General features: G+C 42.8%; 1 protein-coding gene across 6 annotated transcripts in view; it reads left to right on the top strand.

Moving 5' to 3' along the window:
- Nucleotides 1–16118, top strand: part of grid2ipb (glutamate receptor, ionotropic, delta 2 (Grid2) interacting protein, b) — a 39344-nt gene extending 23226 nt beyond the window's left edge. For 3 of the 6 annotated variants that reach the window (XM_063481511.2, XM_063481514.2, XM_063481515.2), the window contains 19 exons: nt 39–191; nt 324–479; nt 945–1096; nt 1343–1477; nt 2535–2620; nt 2881–3004; nt 3490–3791; nt 4644–4688; nt 5716–6462; nt 7758–7910; nt 8312–8399; nt 8845–8934; nt 10226–10422; nt 10516–10671; nt 10762–10848; nt 10934–11063; nt 11212–11330; nt 12503–12667; nt 12969–16118. In XM_063481511.2, the coding sequence (XP_063337581.1) occupies nt 39–191; nt 324–479; nt 945–1096; nt 1343–1477; nt 2535–2620; nt 2881–3004; nt 3490–3791; nt 4644–4688; nt 5716–6462; nt 7758–7910; nt 8312–8399; nt 8845–8934; nt 10226–10422; nt 10516–10671; nt 10762–10848; nt 10934–11063; nt 11212–11330; nt 12503–12667; nt 12969–13040 (3157 nt within the window). In that variant the 3' untranslated portion in view covers nt 13041–16118. The remainder of the gene's footprint in view (nt 1–38; nt 192–323; nt 480–944; nt 1097–1342; nt 1478–2534; nt 2621–2880; nt 3005–3489; nt 3792–4643; nt 4689–5715; nt 6463–7757; nt 7911–8311; nt 8400–8844; nt 8935–10225; nt 10423–10515; nt 10672–10761; nt 10849–10933; nt 11064–11211; nt 11331–12502; nt 12668–12968) is intronic. The other 3 variants (XM_063481512.2, XM_063481513.2, XM_063481516.2) reach the window with 3 other exon arrangements.
- Nucleotides 16119–16340: the final 222 nt, after the last annotated feature.

The raw sequence follows: 16340 nt of genomic DNA on the forward strand, positions 1-16340 counted from the left end.
ACAGCCATCGTCTCTCCTTTTTGTTCCCCTTGCTTTAGGAACTGCTCCCATGAGAAGGTGGTGTCTATGCTGCAGGGCAGCGGGGCAGTGCCCACTCTCGTGGTGGAGGAGGGTCCATCTGACTTTTCTTCAGACCAAACAGATGCAGATGAATCCTCTAGTCTGGCCCCCACCACATTGCCACGCTCTAGGTTAGCACACCAAAAATCTGACACTAGACCTAGCCTGTAGCAGTGTATTATTTTTGAATGAAGGAGAAGGATTAGTTCAGTAAGTAGGAATGGAAAAATTAATGTTCGATTTCCTCCATACATGCTGTCCAGGTCTCCTGGTCTCAGTTCTCTGCAGTGGGTTGCAGAGATTCTTCCACCGAGCATCAAAGTCCACGGGCGGACTTTCAGCCAGCAGCTGGAGCACCTGCTGACCATCCAGGAGAGATACAGTGTCTGCAAAGCTTTAGAGACGTTCTTCCAGCACAGGTCAGTGAGCGAAGGGACAGGGAGCAGAGGGTTACAGGGTTACAGAGGAGTCTGTTAGCAAAGAAGACATGGATTATTGAGCAAATAAAAGGTTAGCAGCGGAAGCAGGAAGTTACAGCTTAAGTTAGGTTCTGATATTATTTCCTATATAGGATGAAGGGATCGAGAAAGACGGGATGATGAATTAGCTCAGCAGATGATGCAAACATGTGAGGCAGCAGGATTAAAATATCACTGTTATTCAACTGTATATGCATACAGCGTACACCCAACAACATAAATCATACCATAAGTGACATCTTTGTTATCCTCCCACCCTTTTCATTGCTCTCTCCCAGCATCTATTTCTCAGCTTTACATGGTATAAAGAATATAAAATAAACCCTTGCACTGAATGATAGTCAGCCATAAGCAGGAATTATATAAAGAAAACAGTGAGTGGATATGGAGCACGTGTGTTTGCAGGAACGTGGACACCCTGATCGTGGACGTGTTTCCAGTGTTGGACACTCCAGCCAAGCAGCTGATCTGGAAGTTCATCTACCAGCTGCTGACCTACGACGAACAGGAGCGCTGCCAGGGCAAGCTGTCTCGTTTCCTTGGCTACAAGAGCAACGGTGAGGCATGAAACAAATGAGAAGTTGAATTCCACATTGGAAAGGTGGATTTTTATCATGATGTACTCTGATCATTCCAGACTTTTGTTTATAAATCTGCACTTTAAGGTTGTGCTTTTTATATAAATAGCAAAATAGAGCCAATATGACCCTGTGTGTGTGTGTGTGTGTGTGTGTGTGTGTGTGTGTGTGTGTGTGTGTGTGTGTGTGTGTGTGTGTGTGTATATACATGTGTGTGTTTTGCAGCATTATTAGAGCCTGACAACGGTCCTGAGCACCACCGGCGCAGCAGCTCCATGCGGGTGACGGGGTCGTCGTACCGCAACAACGTCCGAGAGAGGAGCTCCGATGACTGCATCATCGGGACTCACCTAGGAATGGGTACGCTTATGCACGGCAACGTCCCAGTGGGATAAACATGTTGAATAAGAGCCTGTTGTCCTTAAGCACAAAATCATTATAATTTCAGAAATTGTTCAGCTGGGTTTGATACAAAGGTTTTAAAAAGCCTTCGAGCTCCATCCTGCAACACATCTTCTACAATATAACCACTTTCAGCAATTTATCTTGTCGTCAGGCAACCTTTCTTTGATGTAAAAGCTTTAATAAGCCACTGTAGGCTACAGCTCAGAGACAGCTGGAAGACAAAGTTAGCAATTAAAGATAGAGCCGGTGAACATTTAGCTGATGAAGATGAAGATTTTTTCCCTCGGGAGGCAAAAAGAGAGAGGCTTGAGTGGGAACGTTGCTTCGTCACTGCTGGATGAACTGAAATGGTGTCGTAACAAGGTTGTTTGCCCCAGGTGACCAACACAGAATGTTAATGCCGCTTTAACGAAATCTGTAAAGCAAGAGGGATTTAAATGGGGTTGTTATTGCTAATAAGCTGTGTGCTTATTTAAATCTGCTTATAAGTAATTCAGTGTTCTCATCGTTATAACACAACACATACAAGAGAAATCAAGGATGAGACAGTAAATGGGGATTCCTGATGAAGTTACTGTACTATTCACGCGCCGGTACCTAAATTCCCATTGATCCAGGTCTTATCAGAGATAAGTAATGAGGCTTTATTTGCAGTGGCCAAGTCCCAGGTGGGAATGTGTGTAAGTGTTTGAGCTAACATAGGACTGCTACTAACAAAAACAAAAAAAGTCATCACCAGGTCATACATTACATCCATTTCTCAGCATCCGTTTGCTTTTGAAAACTTCCCCAAGCTCTCAGTTTGAAACAGTGTTTATTTCCAGGCTGTTTCAGGCTTCAGGTACTTTACTTTTTCCCAGTTTTCCATTACCATCGCTAACCCCCGTTGCGGGACCTGAGCTTTTTTTTGCTCCTTCTGCGCTGTTCTGCTCTGCTTCATCCGCTCTCCTCCCAGGCTGGAGGTGGATGGTGGATGAACACGTGTCACTGTTCATGCTTTATTGTGCTTTAGGAATTCATATCGATGAATCCGGGAGCCCGGAGGAGAGGCAGTCAGGAGATGGAACCTCCTTCCCCGAGTCCCCTGACCTCAATCATGTAGGTATACCCGCAGCTTTCCCGCGCCTAGCTCCTCAGCGACTGGCATTTATGGAACGCTAGCTATGATCTCTGTGCTCTCTGGTCTCACTTGATTTGAAGGTCTGCTGATCATTACTATTACTTTGATAATTGGTCAGATGTGAGTCTGCAGCTTAACCAAAAAAAAAAAAAATTAAAACACTAATAAGCAGCAGACCTTCAAAGAAAATGTACCCAGCAATAATGTGCTAATGAGATGATCATGCCTTCATCTGTAGATGACAGGTGTGTATACGGAGCTGGAGAACGTGTACGCAGGAAAGAATGTGCCTCCACTGCAGTGCGGCTCCTCACCAGAGCCCGAGAGCCCTCTCTCTCCCCTCACACTCCCCACCCTCACAGGTATTCTGGGTTCCTAAAAACTCACCGCATCCACACGCTTTCAGATACATGCTTTCATCTTGCTGTTTTAAGCCACCAAGGTCCCATATTTGCATAATGAACAGATAAAATGACATGCAAAGTGATAGAAGCCGATCAGTTTTGGGCCTTGGTGGCACGTGACTGATGCCATGTTTACATCATGATAAGATTTGGGGGGTTGTGGTGGACGATGTGCCTTATAGGTGGCAAACAAGCAGAATTGCTGCTAAGTGATGCTTTTTTTTTTTGCCAGTCTGATGTGAACATGGCATGGCAACCACTCAAACACACAAGCTTTCAGTTTATTTTTTTATTTATTTTGCAATGGTTACCTCTCAGAAGAAATAATCCTCCTGGTGACTACATGGTCTAGAATGTCAGATATTGACTAAGAGGAAAGATTCTCACGTCAAGGTGGCCTAAATATAAATCGAGGCCATCATTTTTAATGTGCGTCTCTACAGGTAATCGTAAATCTGGCCTGTCCCTGTCTTGGAAGGAGCCTCTTCCCACTCCCGTGTATGAAATCCACCATCAAAGCAGCATAGACTCCAACCCTTATGTCAGTCTGGAGAGCCCCCCGGCCTCCCCTCATCACTCAGACAGCGGCCACAACGTGCTGACCCACCGCAAAAAACTGTTCACCTTCTCCCGGCCGCCACGCAGCCGAGACACAGACAAGTTCCTGGACTCCCTGAGCGAGCAGCTGGGCCACCGGGTCACTCTGGTGGATGACTTCGTGCCCGGGGAGAATGACTACGAGGAGGTGAGGAAGAAAAACAGGCCACGATCTTAGAGCGTTATTGTTTCTTAAGACGTGATTTTCAGTTATTCCACCACTGAGCTGCCAGCTGTGAGAGGCAGGAATACGCTACAAGTGTTTTACCTTTATTTGAAGCTTTTTGGAGCAGGAGCAGAAAAAGTGGAACACTCTCATTGTTGAGCCCTAACCCCTAACCCCACCACAGTGGATTTTAAACCAGACTTGTCTAACAATTTATGGACCTAACCTTAAGAGTGAGTGACTTGCTATTCAGCCTACAGCAGCCTATGTAGGAGAAGCTAGCTTCTGTAATGTTTAAATTCTACAAATATAAAATCTCCATTGATTAAACCTTAAACCTTCAGACTCTTATAGGTGATGGTTCAGTGAGAGGAATAACTGGAAGCCGTGCCTGCAATTAACGTGCGTCATGCATCACAAGATTATTATTATTGTCTATATTTCACATTTAAAGCTGCTACATTCATTACTTTCAAATTAAAAATGAGTTTAAATTTCAATGCAGAGTGTGAGTAATGTTGTAATAAAAGCTAATGCTGGTCATACTTTCACTTTCACTGCCACAATATTGATTGGGCCAGACGGGAAAATGTCATCCTGTCTGACTCAGTTGCACAGAATGTGCGCCGCTGCAGCGTGAAAGCTGTTAGACTGCCGTGATCTCGATTTATATATTTAGCATGATAAGGAGAAAATCTGTTGTTTGTGCATTTGCTCATTAATACACAGTAAGCAAGTTGAACATTTAGAGAAGTATTAACGTTGTAGTGTTGCATGTTTACATTAGAGCACCTCTAATGTACGCTACAATGAACACTTGTGTCACACAAACAGATATATCAAGGTGGTTGTCATGGTTTCAGAAGAAGAGTTGTGCCTGTAAGTAAAACGATACTCAGTTATATCATAGAGTTTTATCTGCATATTTCTGTTTAGCAATCTGTATTTAGAATAAGTACTGGGCTTTTTATAGCATTGTCACGGTTCTTTTCCATTCACATTATGTTATATTATAATATATTGCATTGTTATTTTCATAGTTTTTATATAGAGGTTTGGAGATATTTAAGTGCATGGGTTTTAAATTCTGTAGATCAGCACTTCGATTTGATGTTATTTTGTAGATATTTTCTATTCTAAAAGTCAAAAAGAGAAAAAAAAAGCAGAATTTCTGAACTTGCTATGAAGTGTGATAAATATATTTTGGGATTACACCTGTAAAATAAAGTCTCCTTTTTAAACAAGCAAACTTGAATTTGGCTAGTCACCCCTTCAAGATTGCACCTTTGTGCACCTCTGCATTGATTTTAGTGAAGCTACCCTTTATCTTTTCCCCAGAAATAAAGTTAAAGTTACATCGAGCCAGATCTGCATGGAGCTGAAGTAGAAGTTTGTGTGAACAGTCTGACCTTCCTGAGCAAGCTTGGACTTTATGTACTGAAAACTGCTTTTTGGTTCGCTGATAGTAGCCGGACACCCACCTCTCACCAGCACAGATGGTTCAGGACATTAAAGCTGGGTCAGTCTGACACAGATATCGGCTTTTAGCGGACGTTTGTGGTCCAGATAGAAATTACAGATGAATGGGACGTAAAATAGCAGCACTATTGGAAGTGGTCCAGAGGTGCACAAGGACAAAACCTTTTTTTAAAATAAACTTTCAGAGTTCCAAAACATTCTGATCGCACCCCGTGTCGCTTTTTCTGTTCAAATATAAACAGGCAGTGGAGTAAGTTTCAGTACAACATTTCAAGCAAACCTCAAAGCCGTAATGAACCTAATAATAACCTAATTAGCTTGAATAGACTGGATTATAAAACATAGAAGCTGTTTATTAGCCGTTTATTAGAGCATGTCGAGGTGAAGGTGGTTCTCGGGTCTGATGGTGCACTCCTCCTCCCTCCAGATGAGCTTCCAGGAGGACCAGGAAATCGGCTTCATGCCCCGGCAGCTCAGCAGCGGCAGCAGTGAGGATCACAGCAGCAGCGACGAGGCCTCCTCTCCCTGCTACTCCTCTGGATCCGAACCGATCCCACCACCTCCCACCCAAAGCCCCCCGCCTCCTCCACCCTTGCAGGCTCTCATACCCCCTCCCATTCCGTTTACCGACCCTCTCCCACCAGTGCGCTTCTCGCCCGAGCACGTGCCCCGCAGCCGGATGCCCTTCCAACCGCACCACCCCATCATCCCTCCTCCTCCACCCCCTCCGAGGACCATCCTGTCCAGCCGCTCTCCCCTACACAAAAAGCACCCGAGCAGAGACGAAAATGAGAAGACTCTCCAGCGCTTCCAACCCACCACCCGCCTCGGCCACACAACCCTGACCTCCACCAAAACCTTGCGCTCCCGCCCCACCTACCTCCCACGACAGTTCAGCCAGCCTCAGCCTATCCGCCAGCCCTCCCCGCAGCCCTCCCCGCAGCTGCTGAGGCCGAGCCAGCTCGTCCTGCAGAGGCACCACCAGCTCCACCACCAACACAGCTACCAGGGCCCGCTGCCGCCGTCCCTCCAGGAGCACAGCCCATCCCAATGTCAGAGCCAGGGCCACGCAGGCTCCTCGCTGCTCTCGCAGCCTCCAACCTCTCACTCCACCCTCCCCAGTCACATGAAGACCTTGGAAACCACAAGGCAGGAACACCACACATCCAAACAGGTAACATCTGCATTCAGATTTTTTTCTTGTTCTTTTGCTTTGTGGTTTGTTTGTTTTTTGTCTTATTACTTGAAGTACAAATAAGACGTCAGCACACACAGAAATAGAAAATGAAAACACAAAGAGGTTCACTCCATCAGTGCTGCAACCAAGAGCGCTTAGCAACAGAGGTGCAAACTAGCACTTAAACACTCTGGTGCTAAGCAACATTCTGCATCATTTGCCCCATTTTAACCTTTTAACATCGCTCATGTTTGCCAGCAGCCAGTTTCGGATTTGAAATGATGTACCGTCTGATCTATATGCAATTTTTTAAAATCTATTTCATCCCCAAATGTGCCTTTTATGACAGAAGATCTATTAGGCCAAAATTCACTTAAGAGGCTTGATTTGAAAGCTAACGCCTTCAGTATGTTAAGTGTAGCCCAACCTTGACTCTGTGTGGTTTGACCTGTGGGACGTCAGAGGATAAGGACAAATAAAAGGACTACATGAGCAGTCTGAGACTGTATTCTTCCACCAAAACCCCAAATTCCCCCAACACTGTTCGTGAATTGAACATGATTCCAGATTTCTTCCAGTTTTTTTTATTTCAGTGTCATATAAGTGTAAAGATCCAGGATAAAGAATCTTTACACCATACTCTTCCAGTAATTCTCCTAACAAACAGACAAAAACACAGAGACAATAAACAACTCACATGGCCTCTTTGGAAGAAGCTAATAAACTCTGTTTCTTTTCATGAAGATCCATTTAAAACATGAACATCTGCTCAAAAATCAGTGTCCACTTTTAAGTGGGATCACACATACAGTTGATTGTTTGGCTCAGATCTTAATTGGACTTCATTACTCGAGAACAACATTCAGGCAGACCATCAACTTCATCCCGATGGATCACATGATCTCATTGCAACCCACACTTCAGCTAATATTCTCCTATACACCTGAGTGGGAAATCTATTTATTTTATTTTAATCTTCTTCATCCTATCCACAGTGTGCTATAAGCCACTTTGCAACCCATCTCAACCCCAGTACTTCCTGCCATGCTCTTTCTGACTTAACCTCGTGCTCTGTCCCTGTCTTGCTGTTGCTTTTAATGACAGAGCCATACCCTAAATAACTAATAATAGCAGTAATAATTTCTTTGTCTACAACTGCTAGAGAGTATACAAGAAACTTGTGAGGTCCATGTGCACAGTGGGAATATGATTCAGTAGTGAGAACTGCTGTCTTTGTGCTGAACTAGAACACTATGGCTTAAGTGTTAAGTAACTGTTTTTCCATCTTCAAGGCTCCACCACCACCTCCTCCACCATTGCCTCCTCCTTGTGACCCACCTCCGCTGCCCAAGCCGGGCCAGCAAGCCTCAGACGCTAACCACATGAGTGTAAAGAGGCTCCGCTGGGAGCAGGTGGAGAACTCTGAGGGAACAATATGGGGTCAGGTGAGTGGTGATCTCCACTTGTCTTGCATTACCCTGTGGTTAGAGGCTGTACGGATATGTATATGTATGGCTCTGTCAGTAAAAAAAAGAAAACAACATGTGAATCTTCCCACTCGGACTGTGAGTTTTCTCACTACTCCTACATATCTCCATCCATATTTGGAAAAACCTCCTTATGTGTCTCTGATGAGTCATCAAGGCAACAATGTTGTTTTTGTAAACAGCGGCTGTGCCAGACTTGATCTGCTTTTAGATGTTAAAATGTTGAGCCTTTTTGATCCCAGCATATAGTCCTATCAGACATGAATAAAATCTGAACACCATCCATAAAAGAAATAAGTAAAAAAAGCTGATTTTGACTGTGCCTTCGGAGAGTACAGCGTGTCCTTGTCTGTGTTTAGCTCGGGGAGGATTCGGAGTATGACAAGCTCACCGACATGGTGAAGCACTTAGACCTGGACCTGCACTTTGGGACTCAACGCAGATCCAGTGAGTGATTTTGTAACTTTATCACTTCTTCATCACTTCATACACATCAAGTCATCTTAACCTCTTTGTGTCTAAAACGATACATTTGCATTGCATCTGAATATATGTGTGTCTTTATTGACGTCGCCTGTTGTGTTTGTACCTTCACAGTTATGTTCTCCATTGGAGCTGCTTCATTCACCTGCACCTCAAATCCATTCTCCATACGGCACCATATCCCCCTCTTGTTTTCTGTCATGATTATCAGTAATAACACAGATCTGCCTATGTAAAAAACAAACCACACAACTTGCTGTTACTGATTAAAAATCATTTTATTGGCCTCTAATGGCAGAGTGTGTTATTAACCCACCAACCCGCCACATTCAGCCTCTGTGACTTAGTTTGCGTATTGACCCCTGGTGCCAGGAGAACGCATCCTTACACTGTTTGTTAAAATTATCAGTCTCTCCTCCAGAGCCAGCCTTCCAGCCAGAGAACTTAAAAAAGAAAGACGTGGTGGAGATTCTGTCTCATAAGAAAGCCTACAATGCCTGTGAGTACCACACAAATGCGACACAAGGGTCGAGGATCAAGGATGTGAGACTGCAGCAAAAATGCCTTTTATAGTTACAGCTGGTTACAAAAACTTTGCACAAGTAGAAGACAAAGAACATCACTTAACGAAGGCCAAACATTTTCTGCATCACTGATGTGGGAGAGGAATTATAGACACTATTTAGACAAGGTGTCAAATCCACATTGTGCCCACAAGATAATATATAGCTGATAAACTTGATGAAAATTAACTGATAAACTGATTAACCTGATAAAAACATGTTAGCCTGAAGTAGTAACGCTGCATCGAAGGGCAGGGTTCAGGTGAGAGCACATTCAGATATATATATTAGCATAACAAGGATAATGGAACAGAATCAAGAGTTGAAAATTACACTGACTCTGCAGCGGTTAAACTTCTGCTACTACTTATTCAGCTTCCCATGTGTGCTCTGTGCTTTTGCAGCATTTTTCTACCTGCTTGCATTTTCTTAAGTTGCATTTGACCTCTCAGGGCCACCGTACAGTTGTTTTCATTTCGTGTGCTATGTGAGAGCAAAAAATAATACACTGTTCAAATAAATTAAAGGAACACTGGATGATCAAAGGGAGTAAAAGTTCAGGAATATCAGTTATAAACCATCATGAATCTATTTCACCTCCCTTGGTTGGAATGAAGGTGAAAGCAGGTGCACTGCAGAGGTAACAACAAGATAACCCCCTTAAAGAAAATGGATTTGGCCACAGATCATTGCTCTCTCCTTATACCTTCTGACTCATTTTTTTCTCTAGATTTGCTTTGTGCTAACTGGTGCCAACAGGTCGTTCATGTTTCATTCACAAGGAAAAAGAGTGAGTCTCTACAAGAAGAAAAAGAAATGTATATTTATATTCTTCCTAGATCGTGGATCAGATTTGGCCAAATTTGATCAAAGAATTACAAAGAGTCATCTTACGTCAGTGTAACAATGGAGGCCAGTGTAGCAATATAGCAAGACAATGAAAAGTCTAAAAATGATTCCTTGCTTCTCTGCAGTTATCCAGATTGGACTCTTTGGCACAGCAACTTCTGTCTTCTGTCACGGCACTGCTAATTCACTGTTAATTAGCGAGTTTATGATGTGACTCTGGGTTTCAGAGCTACATGTTACAGACACATGGTAATAAATGTGAGTGAAAGACAGGCAGATGAAGGGTTTGTCAGCAGAGCGGGAACACAGTGATCCTCTTTGGTACATAAATTCTCCACATTTTCCCCCGCCTACTCACCCTCCTCCTCCTCCCTGCAGCCATCCTCATCGCCCATCTGAAAATCTCCCCCGAAGAGCTGCGTCAGGTGTTGATGAACATGACCACCGACAGGCTGGAGCCGGCCCACATCAAGCAGCTGCTGCTGTATGCCCCAGACGAAGAAGAGGTGAAACAGTACGAACAGTTTGATCAGGACCCGGGCAAGCTGAGCGAGCCGGACCAGTTCATTTTCCAGGTGACTGTGGGGGAAAAATGTCAGAGATGATCAGAGATGCCAAAGATGTTTTAAAGAGTAAAACTAAATGATTTAACATTGTCTGTGTTTCAGATGCTAATGGTGCCTGATTATAAGACTCGCCTGCGGAGCCTCTACTTTAAAACGACCCTACAGGAGAGGACGGAGGAGATGAAGATCGCGTACGATTACATCTACAAGGCTTCAGTGGAGCTCAGGAGCAGCAAGAAACTAGCCAAGATCCTGGAGGTAAGGCCTTAGAGCAGTCGAAATGAAAATAAAGCCATCGGTGAATATCTGTGTTAGCAGTGAATACTTACGGCTTTACTTTACCAACAGTTTGTTCTTGCAATGGGAAATTACCTGAACAACGGGCAGCCGAAGAGCAACAGGACAACCAGTTTTAAGATTAACTTTCTAACTGAGGTACAGCATGGATGTCTGTGCCTTCAACACGGTAAGTTCGAGTTCAGTGTTTAGTCGCTCATGCGCTTCTTCTTCTGTCTCTTAGCTAAGCACAACCAAAACAGTTGATGGGAAATCCACCTTTCTCCACATTTTGGCCAAGTCTTTGTGCCAACACTTCCCAGAGCTGCTCAGCTTTCCCAGAGACCTCACAACAGTGCCTCTGGCAGCTAAAGGTACAATGCTCTTAGTTAATAGTTAATATACAGTAGAATCAGGTGCGCTTCTTTTGCATATTTTATGCTGTTGTTACAGTTTGATTTGCATATTTCCTTTGAGTTTCAATGGGTTTGTTACCTCATCTCCAATATTTTCCTGTGACAGTGAACCAGAGGGCCATTACAACAGAGCTGAGTGACCTTCACTCCACCGTGCAGGACATCAGGGCGGCCTGTCAGAAGATCCAGTCTACCCCTGACGATCACTTCACTTCAGTCATGAGTGTACGATAAAACCCATCCATTTTCAAGGCTGGAGCCTATTCCAGCACACGCAGGGTATACGATGGGTAGTTTGCATGTTATCACAAAGCTGAAACAGTAGGAACGACACTCAGATTAATATCATAGGGAGAACATGCACACAAAGGCCCAGGTGGGCAGCAGGTTTGAACCCAGAACGCTTATGCTGAGAGGTGACAATGTTAACCACTGTTCCACCATGCACCCCTACAGTAAAATCTGTAAATAAATGAATGATGTTTACCAACGGTTAAGAGTTAAAGAGCCACTCTTGTGTCTTTGCAGTTTCAGCTTAGCAAAGGAATCACTTGGCTGGCCCTGTCCAGTTCTCATCGACTACAAGCACTCTGATGTTTACTACCATACAGGTTATAATATAAGTGTAAAAAATATTATAAAAGCTCAGGAAAAACTTAACAAAATCGGCTGGTTTTGTTGTCTGGGTTCCATATTGTTGAAACAAACAACATAATGACTTGCCCGCTTCGCACTGCTAAGCTAACCGTTTCCTGGTTGGGTAAGATAGTAACACAAACACAAATAATATGATAATGTTGCACTTCAACGGTCTAATTGACCACAAAGCTACTCAATCAAACATTTATTTGTGCACTGTTTCTGTCTGACATCTACAGCTATGGTTAGTTCACCATTTAATCCGAATTTAACAAGCAAGCTCCTCGGTCAGTGGGAGGAAAGCAGGGTATTTGGAGAAAAACAACAAAGAAACAATACGATACATTTCCTGTGCTCATGTTATTAGGTGTCAGTAACCAGAAGTATAAAAGGAAAGTCCAGACATATTTGTATGGACTCTCAATAGATATCAATAACATTTTCAAACCAGGACTACTGCAGTAAAAGAGTTGTTAGTGTACAGGTGGTGGCACATTGCTTTGCCTCAAACAATTTTGTAGCACCCATCCATTATTATGGAGGAGTGTAAGTATAGAGACAAGAGAAATCAGGTTGTAAAATCTTCACTTAAACAATATATATAGCTATCGAGTAGCTACATATATATACACATAGCTGTTTGCTAGCTATCAAATCTACTGACGTCATGGCAACATCACTAATTGTTTTCTAGATCTTCACCCAGTTGCACCATTCATCAAGACCCCCTTTATATTTGTTAACGTTTGTGCCCACAGACTTTCCTGGAGAACAGCCACCCTGCGATCCAGTCTCTGGAATCTTTGCAGACCAGAGCCATGGAGGAGTTCTCCAAGGTGGCCTCCTACTTTGGAGAGGACAGCAAGTCCTCCAGCACAGAGACCTTCTTTGGCATTTTTTCAGAGTTCGTATCCAAGTTTGAGGTGAGCTATTACTCCACCGTTCTGTGTCAAGGTGTTGATAGAGGGAGCAAGGCTAAATTTGACTTGTTCCAGAAGGTGACAGTCATATTTTGGATATATTCAGCAGGCGTGTGACAGACTCAAACCTACTAAACAATGAGGCATTCAAACAGTGCTCTCACACAGACCGGCTGCCTGCAGCTATAAACTGATTAGGCTGCAAAGGGGCACTGTCTATGGAATAAATGAATGTGCTCTAAATCTGAAAATAATGGGGTAAAATGAGTATAAATCAGAGGAGATTATGGTTTTTCTTTTGCAGAGAGCTCTCAGTGAGATCCAGACTCCGGAAAACCCCAGAAGCCCCAGACTGTCTTCCCCTTTGGCCTGGTAGAAGCAAGAAATGCGGGCAGATGTCGGGCCAAACCGAAAAGGCCGGCTGGCTCAGTTTTCACTCTGCTCTCCATAACCAAAGTGCCAAGATCACACGCAGACACTCAAACCAACGGGAACAGAGACCACATCATCTATAGCAAACACAATGGAAATGCGCTGTATCTGTATGTAGATAAACCACAAGTTAACGAGTGCCCCGTGTGCAGCAGTGCTATTACTTCAGGTGCTGGTAGAGCAGGACTATTCAGGTGTCCACAGATCAATAGGAACTCCACAGCACACACGCAATACTCCCGCCAGTTATTAACGTTATTTACATCTCTTTTTAATGCGCATTAATTGGTAAATTTGTAAAGATTGTTAGAAGGAAGCCTTTCAAGGCCCTTGATTGTGATGCTGCATTAAAGTGAGGTTTAAGCAATGACAGTAACTGGTATGACTATTTACATGTTTATTATACGACTATATAAAGTTTATATTTTCTATCAGATCATATTTGAAAATTGTAAAGACGAAGCATAAATGTAGGCTGATGACAGTTATCTGGACTCAAGATGACTGACAGGTGTAGTTCAGTGTTAGTGTTTGATGGTGCGCTCACTGCCTCCCATACAGCAGGATATATTTTAACCATTCAGAAATAGTAGACGGTAGGAGTTTTTAAACAATTTATGTCCAAATTGTGAATCTAGAACATGAATTGTATGGCTCGTAGTCATATTTATTTCCTTTACTGTGAATTTAAATGACATCTATGATGAAAATCCTTTTTTTTTCTCTTCTGATAGAGGCGAGTTAAAGTCACACACACCCAGCTCTGGTCCTAAAGTGTTGAGGATCTGATGTCTATGGAAGCAAAGCAAGGCCGTAAAGATTGTAGAAATTTAAGTTTTATTAATATTTTAATTTTTCTTCTTCTTGTTGTTATTATTATTGTTATAAAATGTGTTAAAATAACTCAAGCCAAATGTCAAAACTCATCTTGCAGTGATAAAATCAAATTTGTCATTTGAACAAACAAACAAACAGATCTGAAGAGAATTCTTTGGCCTGCATCCTTTAAGGTTACATTGTTACTTATGTCAGTCAAGTGTAAACACTCTACCATGACAGCTCGCAATCAATTTGGGGCCTTTGAATTGTTGCGTTGAAGACTTGGATGGAAATAAAACGGCAATAAGATGGAGTCTGTCTGCTATCAGTTTGCGATTGAAGGGGGTCAAGCCGGCAATCACATGAAATCTGTTGATGTCCAAATTCACATAAAACAAAAATTAACCACTTGTATTCCCAGTTCAGCCAGAAGCCCATAAATTCCTCCACCACTAGTGACGTAGTTGCTGCAGGTTGGCGATTTAACTGTAAATCAAATAGGTGCTGGGCAACCTTACAGGAAGATAAACAGAATACAACCAATTGGCAAACTGTTGAGTTGAATTCCCTACTGCAAAGAGAAACCACACAGATGAGTTGCGCACACTGGCGTAGACTGACTCAGAGTCAGTGTAACATGCAATCTGTCTGCGTTTATAAATTAGATGCAGACTGCAATTGTTTGGAGACATGTTGCCTCCCACCAGGCAACCGGTCTCCAAACAATTGCAGACTCCTTGTGACCCCTCAGCAGCTGGTCACTGCAACTTACAATCCATTGCCACATGCGCAACAAAATGTTATTGCAATTCAGTACAATCACCAGGCAATTACCAGTTTTTTTTTTCTAGTCGCAAGAAGGTTATGGTCTCATTTTTACTCTAGTGTGACTAAGCCTTTAGTATATCTAATACAAAATGCAAAGATTATCTAAATTAATTTAAAAGATTTTAAAGCAACGACTAAAAATGTGATATTTAAATTTCAATAATAGGGATTATGCTGTGATTAGGATCGGCTATCATTTACTCAGTTGGTCAGTGACACATTAGCCACTGAGTTGGGTGGTCATGGCTGATTTCTTATGCAGTTTCAGGCATTATCACAGTTTCTCTTGAGTGGGGAAGACATACTTCACTCCATGTCTCCACGCAGTATATCTGGACTCACCATCAGAAAACACATTACCGTCCAAATGCAGCCCGTTTGCACCCGAACTAAAGCCTGTGAACATCCGCTCGTATTCATCCAGCATCACTGCTGTTCTCCCTGTGAGGACTCGGTGAAATCCACATTCATTTGCACATTTGTTTTGAGTGTTGCAAACAATGCTGCACCTTTTACGGCCCGCCATTGGCACATCGTCAAATTCTGTAGTTTCAGAGCATGTGGGTGATTAGTGTCCTTTTTTGTTGTTGGCTGTACTCAAAGGTGAAAGCCAGCTTCATTGTGAAGCGTGAGCTGTTTGCTTCTGGCAAACGGCTGATGGTTGTGCACTTTGTCGAGCCTTTGTAGTGTTCTGAATGCATCTCTGCTCCAACAAGTGGGCGGCCTCTGGATGAATGCGCGTCAAAGGGATGTGCGGGGAGGAAAAACACACTGTAAATGGACATTTCCTGCATTTCTGGTTGTCATGGTGATGTCATGACTCCTCTACAGTACAGTGTACCTGTAGCTGTGTTGTATTTCTGTTTATGAACTATTGAAATTGTAAATTCATTGTTTTTTGCTATGCACTGCTCATCATTTCTTTCTTTCTTTCTTTTTAAATTGTATTCCCCTGTCCTCCAAGTCCCAGTTCACTTTCTTATTCAAGAGTGTCACCAGGAAATTACCGTTTTACTTATTCTTAATGCATAGCTTTAGTCAGGCTCACGAGGTGACTGTGGCCTTGTAAAAATAAATAAATATAAATAAAAAAACTCCTAGCTGCTACAGGTGTAGTAACGGTGTTTCTCGTCCCCGTCATTTGCATGTCGGTGCAGTTAATGTATAAAAGATGTGCAGCTGGTAGCATTTACCCTCCCTGGATATTTAGGTTTAAATACACTTCTGTTAGTCTAGCTAGGTTAACTTATTGGTTCTCTTTTATAACTGTTTTATATGTTTTCATGAAAAGTTGCTAATGTTTTGTGATCATTTTACCTTTCTGTTTGCTTTCAGATGGAGGATATGTTTAAAATGTTTTAAATAAAAAAAGAAATGCCTGAAAGTAACGCCGTTTGATTTATCTGTGCTTTCAGGTGATAGGTTTAGAGTGACCCACGTGTTGAACGCCCATTATTATCAGCTGATAGCAGATATATAAGTATCAACATAAATTAGTCCATGTGCAAAACGCTGCTGAATTCTAATCTGCAGTAAAAGGAAGAAAGCATATCAAGTATCATAAATCGATCTGCTGATATACAGCTGTTACTTTGGA

Source organism: Pelmatolapia mariae, linkage group LG8 (genome assembly GCF_036321145.2).
Source record: "Pelmatolapia mariae isolate MD_Pm_ZW linkage group LG8, Pm_UMD_F_2, whole genome shotgun sequence".
NCBI lineage: Eukaryota > Metazoa > Chordata > Actinopteri > Cichliformes > Cichlidae > Pelmatolapia > Pelmatolapia mariae.